This window comes from Gopherus evgoodei, chromosome 5 (genome assembly GCF_007399415.2).
Source record: "Gopherus evgoodei ecotype Sinaloan lineage chromosome 5, rGopEvg1_v1.p, whole genome shotgun sequence".
Lineage (NCBI taxonomy): Eukaryota > Metazoa > Chordata > Testudines > Testudinidae > Gopherus > Gopherus evgoodei.
The window spans coordinates 33,448,600-33,464,073 of NC_044326.1; the positions used below are offsets into that span (position 1 = coordinate 33,448,600).

Consider the following 15,474-nt stretch of genomic DNA (forward strand, 5'->3'; position numbering starts at 1 on the left):
CCCTCCGGCCAGGTCACGTATTCAAGTCTGTCCTGTTCGGGGTATGTATAAAAGAGTATGTATAACATTTGGGGAGTCTTCAGGATTAACCAAGAGGCCTCAGGGCTCCTCCCCCTGGTCAGGATTTCATATCCCAGACCCTTTGTATTCAGAGTTTACTCTCCGCACCTAGTTTCTCTGTATCAAGGTAAGCCACTGTAGCATTCTCTCTCTTTAGGTGTTGATAGGGAAGCCTGGGCTCACCCTCTCCACTGGGATCCATTGTGGAGCCCAGAGGTAGGCAGCTAAATCCTGCATCTGCTGGTGTATGTGGCAGTCTCTCTGGATCACTTCCTACCAGTCCCCTCTCTTCCCACAAGGTAAAGTAAAGAATAAAAACATAAAGATAAAATCTCTGCTCTTCAGAGAGTCATAGGTGCCTGCTTCGTAGGCTTGGCCAGGCCTGCGACACCAAGACCACTTCTGACACTCCTCAGGAGCCCAGCATGGAGGTCAGCTCACTTCCACTGTCTATCTGCCTGCCAGTGAGCCACACTGTTCCCCTTTTTAAGCAGCTCTTTAACCTCTTCTTTTCCAGTGTGGGATTTGTACACCCTTCACAAGCCCCTTTCATTCTAAAGGATCTCAAAGGGCTTCACAAACTATTTAAAGTACATGCAGAATGACTAAAATGCTGCCTCCTTTGTAACAGGGACCACATGTTGTACAATGGTACAGGAATGGAAAATATTGGTCAAGGACACAGAGCACCCCTGTTTCTTTTTTAATCAACAGTATACCCCAACCAACACTGATTGCAACCTACTGTTTAGTAAATAATCACAGCAACAATATTTAAAGACCCATATGCAGTGGAGAGGTCTACATTAAAAAGTCAACTAAAGTTACCCCAATTAATTCCTATTCTGCCATAAGTAAGGGCTTGTCAGCTGCACTACCATAGCTCTTTAGTAGAGATGTTCCTATGCTGATAGGAGAGCTTCTTCCATCAGCATAGTTAATTCACCTCCCCAGGAGGTGGTAGCTGTGTTGACGAGCACTGTCTACACAGAGGGTTAGGTCAGGAGAGGAGCAATAGAGTCCCATTGGCCCCACCCAGAATTCCTTCTGATTGATGGATTAAGGAACCCACTGTGCTAAGTGACATACAAATACAGAATAAAAGGACAAGCCTTGCCCCAAAGAGCTTGCAGTTCAGATGCAACAGTGGGTGTAACAAACAGTGAAAAGAAGCAGAGAAGGCATTAAAAGGGAATAATGAGAAGATTTCTTTACACATGCTAATTATTCTCATAGCTAGACAGTTTCAAGTAAGGGGTTTGGTTTTGTTAACTATAAGATATGTATAACACACAAATGAAATAAATATTGCAAGTCCCTGCCAACCATCTAGCTGTTTTTATTTGGCAAAATACTGTAGTAATCACAGCAGAAATTGGTCTGGAAGAGGGATTTGAAGTAGCACAGGGTGGTTACACTATGGGTTAGTTCAGGAAGGACATTCCGTATGTAAAGGATGTCATAGAAGAAAGCACAAAGATGTCTGTGGGAGAAGTTGACCAATAGGTGATGGACACTGGCTTTCTTTATTCAGAATGTGTATGCCACTTACGAAAGCAAACAAATATGGTTGTAGCATAAATATTGTGCAGTCTGCCTTCTGTATCCCCTGGTTACTATCCATAGACTGTATTGAAAGTTCTAGAAAGAAATTATAGAATGATTATTTGGTTAATTTAGTGTGATGTATATCAGTTTTAATAGACATAAATATATTCTAATTCAAAACTTGTAGCTTATAATTTGCATTTCTTTTTCAGTTCTGAACAAGATTAGTTAAAACTAGCCTATTAAAAAGTTCTTGTCTGTTTTTCTGTACGTTGAACCTGAATTTCCTACAACTATTTTCAGTGTACATCAGGAGTACTCCCATTTAAGTCAACTGATTTACAGCACTGTGTAAAACTCAAAAACGGTATTTGGAGGAATTAAAAATTAATCACTTGTGTTAAGTCTTTTGTAGTTATTTTTTGTTAGATTATCCCAATGATGAGAAAAGTTGTTTAATGTGAGAAGAAGTAAACTTGAAACATTACATAAATACTGAAAACTTTCCCAGTATCTTTGCTTGTTGCTGTGTTGAAAATAAGAGAATTTTCTGACCGTAGATTTGAAACTTAATTCTAAAAAAAGAACCCAAAAACGTGAAAGTATTGTTACTGACATAATTCTAAGAACATTCACACCATCTAATTAATGTTTTATGAACCTCTTGAAAATGTGTTCTACCAACCTAACTATTCCTGTCACATATAACAGGGGTCGGCAGCCTTTCAGAAGTGATGTGCCAAGTCTTCATTTATTCACTCTGATTTAAGGTTTTGCGTGCCAGTAATACATTTTAACGTTTTTAGAAGGTCTCTTTCTATAAGTCTATAATATATAATTAAACTATTGTATGTAAAGTAAATAAGGTTTTTAAAATTTTTAAGAAGCTTCATTTAAAATTAAATTAAAATGCAGAATCCCCCGCACTGGTGTCCAGGACCCAGGCAGTGTGAGTGCCACTGCAAATCAGCTTGCGTGCTGCAGGTTGCCTACTCCTGACATATAAGGATGGCATTAGCAAAAGCCCAGATCAGCAGCTTGGCAGCCTTTGCAATCCAGCACCTTAAACTTCATTTAGCATATTCAGCAAGGTACTTTAGGGTACACATCCTCAGTACATGAAATTTGATATCTTTGATGTGTGGGCCCACTAGAAAAAAAATTGGTGTTCTTGATTCTCCCCCTCACAGAAAAGCAGAATTGCTGAGTGTATTGCTGTTGGAGTGATCTGGCTGACCAGACATTTGTAGGTGCCTATACGTGTGTGGAGACTCCCATCTCAGTTAACAAGAGAGATTTTGGCTATTAATTTTTTTTTTTCAAATTTTTAACACACATCTTCAACTTTGTTAATTCATATATATATATATATATATATTTTAATTGAACTAAAAGAAGAAAGTGTAATACCCAGACTCAGCAACCGGTGTCTATATGTGTATGTGGCCATGATTTTTGCAATTACATGCAAATAGATTATATCCTATCACTTTAGAAAGATGGTTGTAATATAATTTCTTAGATAAGGCTGTTACATCAAGTTACCGTAACTACTGCTGCAGATTACTATTTCATTCATTGCCATTGAATTTATCATCAGACCAATGCAGTCATATTCCATTTTCAAAATTACGTAAGTGCCTTGAAAATTAAACCACAGCTTACAGGTTCTATCTCTTTTTCATAAAATCTTTGTAATAATTAGCAGGGCCTACTTTTAGATATGCTTTGGTAATGGATGCATCAAGGACAGCAGATGTAGCAAATAAATATAGCTTTTTGTCTTCGTTTCCTTAAATTGATAATGAATTGGCTAAGGACTTGCTACATATACATATAGGATTGTTTTTCAAAGCAAGTTATATGAATACAAACCTTGTAGTAGTTTAAAATCTGGAGATGGACAAACCTTACAGAGTGTGAGGTTTTGTGAATTCCTCATACTATTTCTGGGGTTCATAAAACTAGTTTGAGTTCCTCAACTCTGTTTTCTACCGATGGGAAGCCTGAGCTTCCTTAACAATTTCTGTTAAGGAAAGAACAGCTTCCAAAAGCTCCACTAGAATTTTTCTTCCCCCTCTCTGCTGTTCATCCAGTCACTCACTCTCTCTCTCTCTCTCTCTCTCTCTCTCTCTCTCTCTCTCTGCTTCATTTTTACTCTGGTTTTCTAGAACTCGTTTCAGCAGAAAGTTGTTGAGGCAGAGTTTTGCAAGATCCAAAAAGAGTTGGCTATTTAAATAGATAATCTGTACAGTAAATGGTAACAATTTTTGAAGGGATATTAGACCTCATTCTTCAGCGTTTAAGCCAGTCTCCAATTATTACAGATCAGGATAAGATGTGAGGGCATCCGCCTACTGTCTACCCTTTCTTCTGAAGCATCTGGTACTGCCCACTATCTGGACAGTATATAGGTCTAGATAGAGTGCAGATCTGATCCAATGTGGCAACTCCTGTGTTCAGCAGGTTGTTTCCCCCTCTGTCTCTGCTCTTCTCATTTTCAATCTTCTTTCAATAGAATGTAACATAATAATTTTGAATCAAACTTTTGAACTCAGTGTTTAAGTGCATTCAAAATTAAGCAAAATCAGTTTGACCACATCTGTTAAAAACTGTATTATTTTGTCACATATTACATGGAATATGTATTCTTTTCTAAGGGAACTTTTTATTGTTATGCAGCTCAAGTAATATGAGAAATGTGATTTCTTCTTTGAAGTTAATTACAAATCAGTTGCTATAATAAAATGTATTTCATAAAGAGGACATACTGAATTATAGTGATTGAGATTCATTGTGAAATCCTTTTCTTACATGATATTCTTTCACAAAAGTTCTTTCATACGGATAAAATATGTACAACAACTTTTAAGTTCCCTTTCATCTTTTTTTTTTGTAGTGATCTCAGTGAAAATCAAATTCAAGCAATTCCAAGGAAGGCTTTCCGTGGGGCCGTAGATATTAAAAATCTGTAAGTAGTTTCCTATTGACTTTTTTATAAGTTGATGGTTATATTTTACTTGCACATTGTCTTTGCTTTATCAGATGTTTTTCTCTTTAAACACTTTTTGTAGCAACTGTTGAGAGTCTCTTCCTGAAAGTCAAGAGCTTTATTGTTGTTTTAGCAAAAGTATTTAATACGTTTAGTACATCCTAGAATTTCCTTTCACCAAATCTAAATGGTTAAAAAGGAATTAAAGATGTCAAAACAGTATATTTCTTTGCTTATGATAACCTGGGTTTAATATCTGGTCTTCAGGCCTCTTCCAGTGTTTTACTGGAAAATCAAACTATGAGCTATCTTTTCTGACTATAACTGTTTCTTGTTAAAAATTCATTCTGCTTAGGGTCTAGAGGTCTGCCTTTTGTTTAATCTTGTAAAAGAGAGAGATTTGAGATAATTTTATTAACCAATCCACTAGAATACATACCTTCTTTTTATGTGATTACTTCTCTCACACAGTTTTTCTTTCATGGTAAAGCAAGTCCTCTATACAGGATTGGTGACATCTTGCTTGAGACTTGGTAGCCCCATAACTCATGTGCAATTTACCATGGCTCCTAAATGTGGAATTTTGTCAGCTCTAAGACAACAAACTGATGACTTCTGCCATTCGCCCGTTTAAGTGAATAAATTGCCTTTCCTTCTATTAGAGACAGCGATAGTAAAACAGGACTTTTCAAAGCCCTCTCGTGGATTCCCTTCTGGATACAATTTTCTTCATTTGTTCTTCTGCCTGTAACAAGCAGTCTCTGAGAAGAAATGTTCAAATTAAATGTGGGCGGAGGGAAGCTAAAAAGCAAAGCACATAATGGTGGAACACTGCATAGCTTGTAATGAGACAGCCTGAGACTTGGAAGGGAAACAAGTTTCTATGCTAATCTAAAGCTTTCTGCATCTGGTATCAGGCCAGCAAATTAAGTGGGCCTGTTGGATTAAACTCTTCTTGCCTAATTTCATGTCTAGAGTTTCAGCTTCAGAAAAAGGTTCAGGAATGTTCTTTGAGTCTATTTACAGCAATTCAAATTGCTCTGCTTCCCTGATCCTAATAGTCATCCCACCCCAAGGTCTGCACAATCTTTTTTGTGCACCATCCTCCTTATCTCACTTTGGCAGTCTCTGTAGACCCTTTTTCTTTAAGAGCATCAAACTCCTGTAGCCTCTATAATGGCCTATCATCTCCTATGTTCTTCAGTGTGCTTAGGTGTGTTGGAGAGCATCGTCTAGCGAGAATACTAGCATTTGTAGGTAAGGGAGGCAAATGAATTTTGTAAACTGATTTCCGTACTCATCAAGCTTCTTTCATTCAGCTAAACATGAGCTCTATCATCGAGTCTTGTAAAGTTACTAGAAAGTTTAAAGCAGAGAATTGGGTTTATTGATTATGATTCTTGACTCATGTTTTTATATTTAAAAATATTCATGTTGAAGATTCACTCCACAGTAAAATCTGAGATTAAATCTGAGGCAAGCCCCACCTCCTTATGGAAATGTTGCTCAAGATATGTTGGTTTTGGTTTTGAGTTTTAATTTTTGGCATTTTGGGGCTCTCAAACTGAAGCCATTATTACCGGTATTTCAAATCTAAGAAAATTTTTGCTACCACTAGAGGGCAATATTTCTCTGAATGATCCTTTGCATAAGAAAATTGATATGGCTCTAAAAAGAACTTTGAATAGTAATAAGTCTGAGAGCATCAATGGGAACTTTCTAATGTGGGGGTGAGATCTACGAATGCCAGAAATATACCAGTCCATTGTAATTTAGACTCCAGTTTCCTACATGACACAGCACAGAATTATCTCTAAGATTTAACATATTTTCTAGTGTGGGTAGCCTGCAGAGCAGTTTGCCTAAAGCTCTGGAATTCAAATCCTTTATAATCATTCTGTACACACCAATATTGATGTTTAAAGCCTTTCCTCTTTTGGGGATAATCCATGCAAAGCTATCAACAAGGTCCTTACAATACCAAAAAGTCCAAATGCTCTTTGTAGTACCAAAATGTTGAATTTCAGAATGGATACCATAGATTGCCTCCTTGTGGTCCAAAGAAGAATATTTTCTCAGATATTTGTCACTAGTAGAACAAAACGAAGTATCAAAAAGTTTTTCACAGAAATATATATACATAATCTTGACTAGTCAATGCCAGTATCTCTTTGCCATTTTGTAGTGGAATGTATATCATTGGGTTGGATGGTCTGTGTGTAACTTGTGATGACAGACGAGTGCTAACATTTATTAAATTAAATCTTGTATCCATAAAATGGATGCCCTCCAAACCTCTCTGGAGACTTGAAAAAGAGAGGCAGAGTTTAAAACCACAATCTCCTATCCATAGAAGCAATATCTGTCAAGATCAGATAGTTAGCAAACACTATATTCTGTTTGATTATACAAGAGAAGTCAGGAAACAATTGGTCAACTGTGGGTTTAGAAAGATTGAACTAATTTGCAAACAAAAGCCATTACAAAATGGAGTGGTTAAAATCTATTTTCTATTCACCAGTTCAGGTGATTATCTAATATTCAACCACTAAAGTACTTATATCGCCTTATTGAATATTATCACCACCAATACTTAAGGTTTGTTCTAATCTCAGCATTTCCAATGTAGTATACTCTGACTTTTGGTCTGGCCATGACGTTAAGAATCTTCATCAAAATTATAGTGCTGATAGTAGCAGAGATAAAGACTAAAGTAAAAGTAGTAATCTAATATTGAGACAATTTGCTAATTCAAACTCCATCATGTCCAGAATTTATTCTTAAACCTACAGCTGATGTTCATCAGGAGTCAAGAGACAGAACAGTCTGGCAATGCATTTCAGTGCAGTAAAATAATGGCATTCCAATCTGCCACAAGAGTGAGCAAAATAAAACAAAATTTGGTCAACTCAGCTAGATGGGATTACTTCCACAAAGAACCATGCTGCCTTTCTTGGCAGTGGCAGCTCTAGCTTTTTTGCTGCCCCAAGCACGGCAGGCAGGCTGCCTTCGGCGGCTTGCCTGGGGAAGGTCCCGCCAGTCCCACGGCTTTGGCATACCCGCCACTGAATTGCTGCCAGTCTGCAGGACTGGTGGACCTCCCGTAGGCACGCTGCTGAAGGCTGCCTGGCTGCCACCCTCGCAGGGACTGGCAGGGCACCCCCTGCGGCTTGCCGCCCCAGGCACACGCTTGGAGCGCTGGTGCCTGGAGCCACCGCTGTTTCTTGGGTCTTTCTGGTTTCTTGCCTTAGAGTTAGCTCCTATGCAGAGTACACTCCAGAGCCCTCTTGCTGCTTCTACAAAGAAAGAGTTCAGTTTCCATAGAACTTGGACAAAATCATCCTTACCAGGACAATCTCAAGCTTTCTTTAATATTATGCATAAGATATCCCCATTTTCAGAGGATTTGAGAGCTAGAATTGATAGTGTAGTCTGACAGATGTCAATCGCTTCGGATAGCTAGTTCACATACATCATCAACTCATACATTAAATCTGACCAGGTCAGAGATATATGTTCACATAAACATCTTAGAAAAAAGAGCAGTATAGGAGGCTCAGAACATGTTTTGTTGGACTCTGAAACATATGAAGTTCTCAGGGACAATTCAGCAGTGCTCAGGGACAATTCAGCAGTGCTATAGAGGCTATTAAAATGTCAACATTTACTAACATTTACCACAATTATGATTGACCTCTCCTGTCCTAAGGAAAGGGGGAAATGGTGGTTATCTTGGACAACACTGGATGGTAACTCTTGGTAAATGCTGACTTTTTAATGCACCCACTACTTCCATAGTAAACAAACAAGGTACACCCAGAGTCAGCCCATAAGAAAAGAACCATTAAAGGTCCTATGTTGGGCCCCAAAAAATATTCACATAAGTATATTTCCCTTATCTGGCATAACCCTCCTAAACAACTGATGATTTCAATAGACCGAAGATTCAGTCCAGGGAGTATTGTTACATTCTGATTTGTTCAGAATGACGCAAGCGGTGACAGATGCCAAAGACAGCTCTGTTTGCATCAGAAATCAGTCACTGATTGCTTGGACCTTTTCTTCAATATTGTCGATGGGCCGAGTTATCTGAAAGGCAAAGAATGATTGGGCATAGTCTATATTGGTTTTCTCAGACTGGCCTCCCAGTACATGGTAGGCCAGCAATTCAAATGGCAGGGGACGCTGTGCTGCTTTTCCCTCCAAGCCTGAATTTTCCTCTTCAGGAGCACTGCCTTCACCCATGTGAAGAACACCCTTGTCACTATTGTTGCTCTTAACTACAGTCATTGACGTTATGCTTCAGTTTAGGTGATCCATGCTGTCAAGCCACCATATCTGGATCCAACTGTTGGAAACAGAGAAAGTTTGGTTTCTGTTTTGAGAACGATCAATGTGTTTTGACCTCTGAATCTTACCTCTTTGACATACTTATTTTTTCAGGAGGGATTACAAAAGTTCTTAACACTGTTAATTCATCTTCTATCCTTGTGATTGAGATAAGATCCAGGGTTGTCTAGATTCTTATATGACAATCATCACTGTAGTATCTGAGCACCTCACATATATTAATGGAATTTTCCTCACTAAGCTGATGGGGGAACTGAGGTACAAAATGATTAAGTGCCTGTGTACCCAAAATGTCACAGGAATTCTGTGGCAGAGGTGAGAATTGAACTTAGACCTTCTGAGTCCCAGGTCAGCACCTTCACTGCATACTCCTGGGGGAATTCTGTGCCAAAAAATTAATAATTCTGCACACAATATTTTAAAATCCTGCAAAATTCTGCATATGTTAATTGTCAAAATAACTCAATATAGTCCCACTGATTTCGGTTATTTTGGTTATTAATTAAAGTACAATACAATGGATGGAGAATGGGAGTTGAGAGTATTGGAGAAAATTCCCAAACTCCTTTGCCTAATAGTAATATAGCTAGTAATGATCCTTTATTTTGAGTGATTAGTCAACAAATATATGCAACTATGTGCTCAGTGTTGCATCATAGGCAACTAAAGAGCAAGTGAGGGTGCCCGGGGAATTAAACTCAGTTTATATTGGCTACTGACCATCTCCAGAAAGGAGCACATTTTGATAAGAAATGTTATCAGTCAAAAAATTTAGACCAGTTCTAATCAGTAAAGCACCATAAGCATTTATAAAGCCATATTGTCCTTTATACCACTCTGGCAATGTAAAGGAACCTTAAAACTTTTACACCTGTTTTATACTCCTGGGGGAATTCACAAAGACAATGGGAACAATTAACTAAGCAGGCAGGCTTCTACATTCTGTTCTGCCTTAGGGTACAAAACATACCTACCCCTCAGAAACACCTTGAAACCCTGCCCCTCCATGCCGAGCATGCTGCAATATCGAGCAGGAGGGATTGAGTGTGTCTCTCTCTCTCTGTCATGCACGACTGCCCCTGCCTCTCAGCCATGATTGAACCAACCTGACTGTGCTGCTAGGGAGGGGCATATGACCGCTTTCGTGGCTACCCTTTGCTTCCCCATCAGAAGTCATTTTTCTGCAGGGAAATAAATCTGTGGGGGACATGAATTCTGCACATGTGCAGTGACACAGAATTCCCCCAGGAGTAACTGCAAAGCCATCTCTCTCAGTCTTCTGAGACCCGACTCCCTGTTAGTGCAATTCATAAAGGCAGCCACCTTAATTCACCCTCATGTCTGCAGTATTGCTCCATCTAAGGACACACATTCTCATTTCCAGCTCTCTCTGAACTTTCTTTTGCAGCCCTTGCTGCTATTTCCTCTATTTCCTGCCTTTTTCGTAGTAGCTTCCTTTTGTGCTCTTTTTCTGAAACTCTCCTTACCTAGTTTATTCTTCAGGACAAGGTGATTTTGAGTAGTGGAGTCTAGTGATATATGAAAGTGAGTCCAAGTCCATTAAAAACAGTGGATAAAGGTAGTAAAACAAAGTTGGCAAAGGTTGTTCTGCCTGTCCGTGGAGACTTGGACACCTGTGTTTCTAGTGATACCCTGTAGCTGGCACATTCTACTGGTTGGTTGTCTCAAGAAATAAGGAAGTTATGAACTTTTTCATCCGTGCTGCATATAATATAGCCCCCTCCAGCTTTTCCCCCATATAGTCTAGTATTTTATAATTAAATGTTGGCTTTATTGACCCCATGTGGTCTGAAATGGCATGTGAAGGGTGCTGAAATACAAAGTCTGTGTGCCAGTGTTTCTGCTACAGTAGTATCACCCCCATGTGGAATAATCTCAGTGTATTATATATGTATTGATCTAGGCTCATATGCCACATTTTTCTTAATAACATCATCATAGTTTACATATGCCATAGCTTGATTTAAAGTGTTCAGGAACAATAGTCTTTGGATACCTTAGGTGAAGACAATTGAATTTTAGAAGGAGGAGACAACTAATGGGTGATCAAAAAATCTGCTTACTGATTAGTTACTACCTGTACCTGTGCAAATGAAGAAGGAACTGAAACTTATTCATTCTAAATGAGCATATTGAGAGGATGAGTAAATACTTAGCAAGTTAAACATCTGCATTTCTTAAAGAGTGAATGCTTTTCATTAAGATTATTGGTCTGCATCATATTGTGTTAGCTTCTAAGCACACACTTCAGCAAGTTTCAGATATTAGCTCTTCATTTGGAATTTTCTTAGAGCTGTGGCTCTCAACCTTTCCAGAGTACTGTACCCCTTGCAGGAGTCTGATTTGTCTTGCATACCCCCAAGTTTCACCTCACTTAAAAACCACTTGCTTACAAAATCAGACACAAAAATGCAGAAGTGTCACAGCTCACGGTTAATGAAAAGTTGCTTACTTTCTCATTTTTACCATATAATTATGAAATAAATCAATTGGTATGTAAATATTGTACTTCCATTTCAGTGTATAGTATATAGAGCGGCATAAACAAATCACTGTCTGTATGAAATTTTAGTTTGTACTGACTTTGCTAGTGCTTTTTATGTAGCCTGTTGTAAAACTAGGCAAATATCTAGATGAGTTGAGGTACTCCCTTGTAGACCTCTGCATACCCCCAGGTGTACACGTACCCATGGTTCAGACCACTCTTTTAGAGAATGAGAAGGAAAGACCAAAATTGTTCATTTAAAGTAAATTATAGGGTGAATAATTGGATGTATAGTATGTTAGCAACAAGAAGGTGGTCAAGGAAAGTGTGGGCCCCTTAGTGAATGGGGGAGGCAACCTAGTGACAGAGGATGTGGAAAAAGCTAATGTACTCAATGCTTTTTTTGCCTCTGTCTTCATGAACCAGGTTAGCTCCCAGACTACTGCACTGGGCAGTACAGTACAGGGAGGAGGTGACCAGCCCTCTGTGGAGAAAGAAATGGTTCAGGACTATTTAGAAAAGCTGGACAAGTACAAGTCCATAGGGCTAGATGCACTGCATCTGATGATGCTAAAGGAGTTGGCAGATATGATTGCAGAGCCATTGGCCATTATCTTTGAAAATTCATGGTGATCGGGGATACTAAGGGCATGTCTACCCTGGCAGAGTTACAGCACTGGCAGTTACAGCACCACTCAGAGAGCAGTGAAGGAAAACCGCTGTTGTGTGTTCACACTGTCAGCTGCCTTCGCAATAGCGCGTTCACACTTGCAGCGGTATTTGGAGCGGTGCACTCTAGGCAGCTATCCCACAGAGCATCTCTTCCTCTTCTGCCGCTAAGAGTTGTGGGAAGGGGGAGGGGGTCCCCGGGGCATCCTGGGTCCTGTTCCAATGCCCTGTGATGCATTGCTTCACATCCCAGCAACCCCTGTGCTACTGTCCTCATTTGGTGCCATCTTTCAACGGTTTGTGTACTGCACGACCTGCCTCTTTGGTCTGCAGGAATGGATCCTGCACTATGACCAATATGCTACTCTCTCTGACCAACACATCACGAGTAGCAGTGGAGTTATTCCTTCAACTACAAAGGCAAGAGGAGTGCAACATTGATCTCGCTACACATAGTAGCTATGACATGAGATTGCTTGTGGCATTCACAGAGGTGCTGACCACAGTGGAACGTCGCTTTTGGGCTTGGGAAACAAGCACTGAGTAGTGGGATCACATAGTCATGCATGTCTGGGATGATGAGCTGCGGCTGCAGAACTTTCGGATGAGGAAAGCCACATTCATGGGACTGTGCCATGAGCTCACCCCATGGGCTTGTGACGGGATGGGTGAAAGCTTCACTTAGGGCTGGACCACTGAGTCTCAGCACCTGGAGGCTGAATATGAACAGCCAGAGACCAGGTCTATTAGAAGGGTGCAGCATTGGGCCATAAGAATCAGGGATGCTTTGAGGCAGCAATTTGAAGCTGAAAGCCACTAATATTTGGTGCTGTGCTCAGGAGTGCAGTGCTTGTAATACTAGGAGGTGATTGTAATAGGTGGAGACAATGCACTATGAAGGTGTAAGAAAATTGCCTGTTGCTTTGTAGGGCTCTGTTTGCTTTCAGTTAATGGAATAAAGATTGTTTTAAAACCAAAACAATTATTGTATTAAAAAACAACAAGTGGAGGAGACAGACTGACAAAAAAAACAACACATCAGGACCGAGGGGGATAGGGGAAGGGAGGATCCCAGGAGGAGGTGGGGTCCCGGGACGGTTAAAGATTTGTGTATGTCCAGGGATCATATTCAGCCTTCTCCTTTGGAGTACAGTGCAGTGGGTTCTGTACTTCAACATGGCTAAACTTCAGAGGGATGAGTGCTGAGTGCAGTGGGAACTGGGAGTCCGCAGGGCTGGATTGTGACAGGGCAGGAGTGGAATGCAGTGGGTACAGACTGGAGCCTGCAGGTTGATATGAGTGTCTTGGCGGTGTCTGGGGGGTGCATGGTGCACTAAGTGGCTTGGCAGTGTTTACACCTCGGGAGTTACAATGCAGAAAGCTACTTTACTGTGCAGAAATTTGCCAGTGTAGACAGGGCCTAACTTAATTAGATCATGAACCAAAGCAGTTGTGTCCTTGCCATGATATTTGTTGATAACTAGTTATCATTTAAGGGGAGTTGTTCCACAGACAGAAGTATTTTAATTGATCTTTAAACACAAGCCCCTCAATAGAAGTATTCCTGAAGAATATCTATTGAATGATGTCACATGCCAAAATAACTAATTGTGCATTTCCCAAAAAATTACACACTTGCCATGAGACTGTTTTGTCATCCACTTGATATGAAGTCACACTGATGACATAATTTACCTGCTGCATAACTTGTGGGCTGTGTAATCAGTTGCAGAATAGAACTACCTAAAGTTATTTTGGCCTGCTGCTTCACTGCCCTATGGCCAGATGAGGCTGCCAGTATCTACACTACCACAGCAAAAGGATGGTGGGGCATTACCTGACAGTGGACATTCAAAGCAGTTTTCAGCTCCTAGAAGAATGTTGAAATAACTGTTGATCCAACCAAGTGGAGCTATATCAAATGGTAATAAGTGGAGGTAAAGCACAGTAAGGACCTCCTTTGCTCCAAAAATAAAGTGCATCACCAGTCAGACACTGTGGCACCCTCTTCTTCTCTAGAAATCTGGAAACTGCTCAGTCTACCACTCCCCCCATATCATGTGTCTGTTGTTGTCTATTTAGATTGTAAACTCTTGCAGGGCCAGGATGTCTTTTTGTTCTCTTTGTACAGCACCTACCACAATGGGATCATAGTTCATGACCAGGGTTCCTAGGCACAATGGAAGTACAAATAATAAATAATAATTTCTCATGTTTCCTGATAGGTAAATCATTTTCCCCAACTGCCTACCTTTCATTTTTGATAAATCAAAAACATACCATATGTGAATAGCATCTCTTGTGGCCTCCATTGTGTTAAGAACTATATAATACAATTCTGTTGAGGTATCTCTAGATGATGGAGATGTGATAGTCTTCACCTAGTTGAAGGCGGAGCTAGTTGCCCATTATAAGCCTGATTTTGACAACATGTTTACCTTTAATATCCATCTGAATGTTTAGTGCAGGTTAGAATTTTTATAAAAAAATTGGGGAAAAATGGGGCACAGTAAATTTGAGTTTTTTACAAACTCAAAGTTTTTACAAAGAGAAATTTTTTACATCTCTCATACATATTCTTACATATTTTACTTATCATACTTCCAAAATGTTTGGACTTCAAAACTCTGAATTTGTTTTATTTTGTCTTCTGCTCCCAGACAACATTAGTGACTTTTGTTGGATTAGAGGACAGGGGCAGCTCTAGCTTTTTTTCCGCCCCAAGCACAGCAGGCAGGCTGCCTTCGGGGCACGCCTGTGGGAGGTCCGCCAGTCCCACGACTTTGGCGTACCTGCCACTGAAACCGTGGGACCGGCGGACTTCCCACGGGCAAGCCACTGAAGGCTGCCTGACTGCCGCCCTCACAGTGACCAGCAGGGCATCCCCCACAGCTTGCCCCCCCTCGGCATGCGCTTGGAGTGCTGGTGCCTGGAGCTGCTGCTGTTGAAGGGTATTATGTAGAGGACTTTATTTAGTTATTAAAAAGCAGTTTTTATTCCCAAATGCCATACTTAAAGGATGTATACATCATGCCAGCTGTTTAGTTTTAACAGAAATAAAAAGATCAATAACTTGACACATATCTTATTTTAGTAAGTTTTATTCCTCAATTTTGAGTGAAAATGAATTAGATAGATTTTTTTAAATAAAAGCTTACATAGTTTGAAAAAAATAAGCCATGTAGATAAATGAGAGGAAAACATTTTTTCTTTCATAAGAAGAAGAGTGGAATCAGATAGATATAGTCCTATTGTCTGTAAATTGTTGGAAACTCAGTACAAACATCTTATAGATTCTGTTATATTCTTTCGAGATTATGTGCCATGAAATTACTGCCTTACAAACGGA

At 39.8% G+C, this 15,474-nt stretch overlaps 1 protein-coding gene across 11 annotated transcripts in view; it reads left to right on the top strand.

The window, feature by feature from the left end:
* Positions 1-15,474, top strand: part of SLIT2 (slit guidance ligand 2) — a 427,330-nt gene that overhangs the window by 256,797 nt on the left and 155,059 nt on the right. For all 11 annotated transcript variants that reach the window (XM_030564146.1, XM_030564137.1, XM_030564144.1 and 8 more), the window contains exon 5: positions 4,508-4,579. In XM_030564146.1, the coding sequence (XP_030420006.1) occupies positions 4,508-4,579 (72 nt within the window). The remainder of the gene's footprint in view (positions 1-4,507; positions 4,580-15,474) is intronic.